The sequence below is a fragment of the Oncorhynchus masou genome, chromosome 18, assembly GCF_036934945.1.
Source record: "Oncorhynchus masou masou isolate Uvic2021 chromosome 18, UVic_Omas_1.1, whole genome shotgun sequence".
In the NCBI taxonomy this organism is placed as follows: Eukaryota; Metazoa; Chordata; class Actinopteri; order Salmoniformes; family Salmonidae; genus Oncorhynchus; species Oncorhynchus masou.
In genome coordinates this window covers 15,032,552-15,040,122 of record NC_088229.1, presented here as the reverse complement: position 1 = coordinate 15,040,122, position 7,571 = coordinate 15,032,552, and the positions used below count along the sequence as shown (strand labels likewise).

The window sequence follows — 7,571 nt, the reverse complement described above, 5'->3', positions numbered from 1 at the left end:
TAAAAGGCACATGAACAAAAACAATTTATTTCAAAAAAGCACCAAATTCAAAAACATCAAATCAAAAAAACCTCTTAAAGCTGTGTTTGTCTAGAACAGGACAATTAAGACCTGCTAGTGTGGCACATAAGTGAATAAAAGTACAATCACTAGAACCAACTTCTCTGCAAACCTTCAAATCCTAAATTGCAGCAAGATGTTTCAAGTGGACTCTTCATGTAAATCACGTGTCACTCATTCCACGGAGGGCAGAGAATCTGTGGGTTTTTTCGCTCTTCCAACTTGATTGATGAATTTAGGTCACTGATTAGTAAGTAACTCCTCACCTGGTTGTCATTTGTAAGGTTTTCAGACCACTTCCCTTTTTCCACATTTTATGTTTCAGCCTTATTCTGAAATCTATTTTTTCCTTGTTTATCTACACAATACCCCATAATGACAGGTTTACAAAAGTCTTCAGACCCTTTACTCAGTACTTTAAAGCACCTTTCACAGCAATTACAGCCTCAAGTCTTCTTGGGTTTGACGCTACAAGCTTGGCATACCTGTGGGAGAAACTCACCAAATATTCTTCTCTGCAGATCCTCTCAAGCTCTGTCAGGGTGGATGGGGAGCGTCGCTGCACAGCTCTTTTCAGCTCTCTCCAGATGTTCAATCGTGTTCAAGTCCGGGCTCTTGCTGGGCCACTCAAGGACATTCAGAGACTTGTCCTAAAGCCACTCCTGCGTGGTCTAGGGTCATTGTCCTGTAGGAAGGTGAACATTCGCTCCAGTCTGAGATTCTGAGCGCTCAGGAGCAGGTTTTCGTCAAGGATCTCTATTTTTATTTTACCTTTATTTAACTAGGCAAGTCAGTTAAGAACAAATTATTTTCAATGACGGCCTAGGAACAGTGGGTTAACTACCTGTTCAGGGGCAGAATGACAGATTTGTACCATGTCAGTTCGGGGATTTGGACTTGCAACCTTCCGGTTACTAGATCAACGCTCTAACCACTAGGATGTACTTTGCTACGTTCATCTTTCCCTCAACTAGTCTCCCAGTCCCTGTTGCTGAAAAACATCCCCAAAGCATGATGCTTCCACCACCATGCTTCACCGTAGGGATGGTGCCAGGGTTCCTCCAGATGTGAAGCTTGGCATTCAGGCCAAAGAGTTCAATCTTGGTTTCATCAGACCAGAGAATCTTGTTTCTAATGGTCAGAGTCCTTTAGATGCCTTTTGGCAAACTCCAAGCGGGCTGTCATGTGCCTTTTAATGAGGAGTGGCTTCCGTCTGGCCATTCTACCATAAAGGCCTGATTTGATGGAGTGTTGCAGACATGGTTGTCCTTCTGGAAGGTTCTCTCATCTCCAAAGAGGAACTCTGGAGCTCTGTCGGAGACACAATTGTGTTCTTGGTCACCTCCCTGACCAAGGCCCTTCTCCCTCAATTGTTCAGTTTGGCCAGTTTTCAAATTTCTTCCATTTTAAGAATTATGGAGGCCACTGTGTTCTTTGGGACCTTCAATGCTGCAGAAATGTTTGGGTACCCTTCCCCAGGCCTGTGCCTCAACACAATCCTGTCTTGGAGCTCTACAGACAATTCCTTTGACCTCATGGCTTGGTTTGAATACTTATGTAAATACATTTTTCTTCTAAAAATCTGTATTCACTTTGTCATTATGGGGTATTGTGTGTAGATAAGGAAAACATGTTAATGAATCCATTTTAGAATAAGGCTGTAATGTAACAATGTTGAAAAGTGAAGCGGTCTGAATACTTTGCGAATGCACTGTCGGTCTTAATTGAAAGGAAAAGCAGCAGACGCTACTAGGCCCTTCATGGAGTGACACTGACACTCCTGAATGAATATCTGAACTATGGAAAAGGGCAAGAGCATTTTGACATTTCAAACTAAGGCTGAACATTTTATTTGAGTTAAACAACAATCTGGAATGATGACGGCCTCAAAATAAATATGACGGATAGTGTATCAAACATTGAATTGTGGTTTCCTCAATCTAAGAAAAGTATTCCTGTTTATCAAACATCTGCAGACAATGGATGCATGTTTCCAGATAGTAATGTAGTGTGTAGCACTCTTTAAATCCCCTCTTGATGAAATCTAAGGCATTTCTGTGATTCTTACTTCCTACCACAAATGAATTAATGATTCATAGAGATTATTACTGGTGTCAACAAATCAATGGAAAGGAACAAGATAAAACAAATTACAGATTTATTCTACAGCATTGATCACTTAGAAGAAATGTTCAAATGCCTACCGGAAGTCGTCTTTGGTAACAAACAAAACAAATCTACCAATATTTGGTTAACCAACAACAATAAGGACCCTATCTGGCTGGACAAGGTCGTCTGTATCCCATTGTTAGATGGTGTGAGGCCTTCTGCAAGATGTCTGAGGGATTTGCTCCAATCTCATGAAGCATTCCCTTTCACGCAGCCATCTCACTGTCATTAGATGACAATGAGGCTGATAGTCGTACAACTCAAGGTTTTGGATTAAGTTCAACTCAAATGAAAGCCACTGATAGCAGAATGACACATTTGCATTTCAAAAGTCACTATTGACAAACAGTCCATTTGTTTTCACCTGAAATATAAGTATTGCATTATTGTAGACAATAAATTAATTGCATAGATCACTGGCCATTTTGAGAAATAACAGTCGGATTAGAGGTTTGACCTTGGATGGTGGCCTAGTTTCTGAACATAGGACAGAAGAGTGAGGATATGGACACAGTACCTGCTGTGACTGTGAGAGCCGCCTTGAGAACCATGGAAGTTGTGATCTCATAAAACATCTCAGAACCTTGCACATTATTAACATTGTGCAAGGTTCTACATTGCTCTAGGAGGTAATATAACTTTTTAGACACTGCATTCCCTAACCACTGACTGAATGATTACAATTTGGGACACATTTCAGAAATTATTTGTAAGAGGTATAACACATTATCTTGGACTGATGAGCAGTACGCACACCAGTGTGAAATTGCCAAAACCTGTTGACACAGATGGATTGGAAATCTCAAACATTTAAAGCCTTTTCCACGTGATTGAAAATAAAACCAGAGATGGAGAAAAACAAACACACAGTTCTCACTAGCAGGAGTACTACTATGACTGGAAGTGCCTTCTTCTTATCAGGTTAGGAGAATTTACGAAGCAAGTTAGGATCATTATCGTGGCAGGTTAAGGTTAGGAAAAGGGTTAGGGTTCGCTAAAATGTTCTAAGCTGCTACGACAATTCCGGCCGTAGCTGTATTCCTTGTAGTCACACCCCAAAACACAAATGACAGTAATGGTAGACACTATTTCAAAAAAAGACAACAAATATGTATTTTTTACTTGAATCTACTGTCCAAAGAAACAAGTACCTACTCAATGCACACTACCAAAAATAACATTGATCAATCTTAAAAATACTAAATGGATTTTTTTTTTTTTTAAATCAAGAAAACTTTCTTTAAATAAACAAAATTTTCACTCATAATCAAAACAAACAAACAAAAACAGAGGAATCAACAGACGGAGAGAAAGCTGGAATCAAAAAGGCACGGCAACGTATCTCAGTACTGGCCATACTTTTTGGATCTCTAATTTACTTCTTCAACTACTAGCTCAACACTCAGTGATATGAACTCCTAAGAACAACGTTGGGTCTGTTTAAATGGTAGCAGCTTAACCCACTAAAACCAAATTGAAAGACTTATGTTGTTGGGTAGCATTGGAGCAATACATTCACAAAATATAACAACTAAATTACTCTGTCAAATTTTATTGTGCGCATATTTTTCATTTTCCCTGTATAATTTTATTATAATTAGCCAGAATCTGGAAATAATAATTTCAATATATTTGATTGTCTTAAGCGTTCTATCTAAATATCTATTTAAATTGTGACAATTTGAACTAGGGACCCAAGTGCTAAAAACAGTAAGACCACTTCCAATAATGTTTCATTCTCCTGCAATTCTTGTCCCTTTAGAGAGAAAACAGGTGATACCACCAGATGACACACATCTAAGTAACTTGAGCAGTTTGTTCAGCCTTCTCTCTTCAAACAATTACACAATTAAAACAAGCAGCGTGAAGTGAACAAAAACAACAATGGCATTGTGAAATTAAGAAACAAATCATTGATCATTTACTTGTTGAATCTGTGCAACAAAAACAAACTGATGAAAAGCTTAAAAATAACATGACCAAAAAAAATCTGCATATAAAAAATGTCCAACTAAAACTAAAGGACGACTCTAAAATGACACATGGTGGTGTAACTTATATTGCTGCTTTTCATTCTCCCCAGAATAGTGTGAAAAATAATTTGTTAATACGTGCACAGAAAATAATGTGTGTGGTGTGTTTTTCTCTTTCTTCGACAAAAGAGTCATGTTCTGTTATCAAAATAGATGTTCCACGTGTCCCAACTCTGATTTGAAAATATCCTTTTGTCTTTAGTGTGACAGTCTGGTCCGTATTCCTCCATCTGTCTGGTGTGCACTGCCCAGAGTCACTATGAGCTGAGCTGTATGGGCGGCAGGTTGCCCAGGAGACAGACTCTAGTAAACCCACCAGTGTCTCCTCTTCACTTGCTGTGCTGGTAGGAGTAGTCTGCGTGTTCTGTGGGGGTCTCCAGGGCAACCTGTTGTAGGACGGCAAGTTCCTGTTAATATATTGAAGAGGTGAGGAGGCTCAATTGATCAGTGAACCGTCAGTGAAGTGACTGTAGGAGGACGTTTCTCACCTCGACTGAAACGTTGCTTTGAGGCACTTGGGTGTACTGAGGGATGTAGGTCCCTTGCATTGATGTGTTTGCCGGCATATACTAAAATAGAGAGGAGAAACATCTTAGAAAGTAATCATTTTAGAACCTATTCATGTGTCTGAATAAAACTGTCTTTATGGGGGGGTGGAAATTGGCATTAGGATTTACACTGCGAACACAATGTCTTTGTCCAATGTATGCCTCTGTGTCTATAGTTGTGTTCTGTGGGGACTGACCGTGCCACTGCTGCCCATAGAGAGGTGGCTGAGCTGCTGTGTGGGAGGCCCCATCATAGAGGTGGGCTGGATGGACATGGTGTGGTCCATGCCCTGTGTCAGGAGTTGGCCCTAAGGACACACACAGAGAGTTGTCATACACACAGTCAAACAAATGCATGTATGCACATACACACAGGTGTCTCAGCTCAAACATCACAGAGAGCATTTGTTTATCCTTAACAGGTGTGTCTCTCTCAAACAGAGACGGATCACACTGATTCACTAATAGGCAGTAACAGACCCACAATAACAGTAGCGGTGGGTACAACTTACTGAGGTCTGCATGAGGTATGACTGATGATGCATCCAGGACTGTGGACTGTGGATCTGCAGCAGAGTGAAGGCACAACATAAGATTGATTTTTGCAGATTTTCAAAATAAGAAATACAACAGACTGTGTACTGACCAGGTAGGTATTTACATGAAAAATGTAATAGACCATGTACTGACCAGGTAGATATTTACAGGAGAAATACAACAGACCATGTACTGACCAGGTAGGTATTTACAGGAGAAATACAACAGACCATGTACTGACCAGGTAGGTATTTACAGGAGAAATACAACAGACTGTGTCAGGGGTGTAGCCACACCCACCACTGGGGAACATTTAAGTCATTTGGCAGACGCTCTTATCCAGAGCGACTTACAAATTGGTGAATTCACCTTATGAACCAGGCCCACCCAATCAGATTGAGCTTTTTATTTGTCAGCGTTTTACCTAAACATGCAAACACCATCAGACCGATTCCTAGCAAGCAGGGCACTGGGTTGGTCAGATATGATTAAATATAACAGAACAGTTGAACTGGAATGACATTCACTTTCACGGGATTGGTTGCCAAAAATAACTAACTGAAAGCCACACCCATAATAGCCACTAATATGACCACACTGAGACATTATGTCACTGTGCTTCTATTGCTTTCTGCACCATGCCATCGCCTACTTCAGTTGTTCATTTAGCAAACAAGACAGGTCATGATCCAGTGCCTTTATCACAGTCAACACATCTATATTTAAGCTTTAATTAGCTTTACAAATGCTACATTTTCTCTCAGTCTCATGTACAAATGTGTAGAATAGCACAAGATTTGCTATAAAACAGCACATTTTTCTCTTTGACTCAGACCCATGTAAAATGTGTAAGATTACATGAAGTTAGCTGCTTCCCTCCCCCAAAACAGATGGTGTACTGAGCTTTTACGTATTTATAGGGGAAATACATACACATTTTAATAATTTAGCAGACACTCTTATCCAGAGCAACTTACAGTAGTGAGTCCATACATTTTCATACTTCTTTGTACTGGTCCCCTGTGGGAATCAAACCCACAACCCTGGCATTGAAAGCACCATGCTCTACCAACTGAGACACATGGGACAACTGACAGTGTACTGACCTGGTAGATACAGTATTTACAGGAGAGATACAACAAGACTGTCCTGACCTGGTAGGTATTAACAGGAGAGATACAACAGACTGTCCTGACCTGGTAGATACAGTATTTACAGGAGAGATACAACAGACTGTCCTGACCTGGTAGGTATTAACAGGAGAGATACAACAGACTGTCCTGACCTGGTAGGTATTAACAGGAGAGATACAACAGACTGTCCTGACCTGGTAGATACAGTATTTACAGGAGAGATACAACAGACTGTCCTGACCTGGTAGGTATTAACAGGAGAGATACAACAGACTGTCCTGACCTGGTAGGTATTAACAGGAGAGATACAACAGACTGTCCTGACCTGGTAGGTATTAACAGGAGAGATACAACAGACTGTCCTGACCTGCTAGGTATTAACAGGAGAGATACAACAGACTGTCCTGACCTGGTAGATACAGTATTTACAGGAGAGATACAACAGACTGTCCGGACCTGGTAGGTATTTACAGGAGAGATACAACAGACTGTCCTGACCTGGTAGGTATTAACAGGAGAGATACAACAGACTGTCCTGACCTGGTAGGTATTAACAGGAGAGATACAAAAGACTGTCCGGACCTGGTAGGTATTTACAGAAGAGATACAACAGACTGCCCTGACCTGGTAGGTATTAACAGGAGAGATACAACAGACTGTCCTGACCTGGTAGGTATTAACAGGAGAGATACAACAGACTGTCCTGACCTGGTAGGTATTAACAGGAGAGATACAACAGACTGTCCTGACCTGGTAGATACAGTATTTACAGGAGAGATACAACAGACTGTCCTGACCTGGTAGGTATTAACAGGAGAGATACAACAGACTGTCCTGACCTGGTAGGTATTAACAGGAGAGATACAACAGACTGTCCGGACCTGGTAGGTATTTACAGAAGAGATACAACAGACTGCCCTGACCTGGTAGGTATTAACAGGAGAGATACAACAGACTGTCCTGACCTGGTAGGTATTAACAGGAGAGATACAACAGACTGTCCTGACTTGGTAGGTATTAACAGGAGATATACAACAGACTGTCCTGACCTGGTAGGTATTAACAGGAGAGATACAACAGACTGTCCTGAC

The 7,571-nt window shown here is 40.8% G+C and overlaps 1 protein-coding gene across 2 annotated transcripts in view; it reads right to left on the bottom strand.

Moving 5' to 3' along the window:
* Positions 1-7: 7 nt before the first annotated feature.
* LOC135504035 (RNA-binding motif, single-stranded-interacting protein 2-like) overlaps positions 8-7,571 on the bottom strand; it is a 39,559-nt gene continuing 31,995 nt past the window's right edge. For both annotated transcript variants that reach the window (XM_064922286.1, XM_064922287.1), the window contains 4 exons: positions 5,323-5,376; positions 5,008-5,118; positions 4,751-4,831; positions 8-4,648 (listed from right to left, as the gene is read on the bottom strand). In XM_064922286.1, the coding sequence (XP_064778358.1) occupies positions 4,592-4,648; positions 4,751-4,831; positions 5,008-5,118; positions 5,323-5,376 (303 nt within the window). In that variant the 3' untranslated portion in view covers positions 8-4,591. The remainder of the gene's footprint in view (positions 4,649-4,750; positions 4,832-5,007; positions 5,119-5,322; positions 5,377-7,571) is intronic.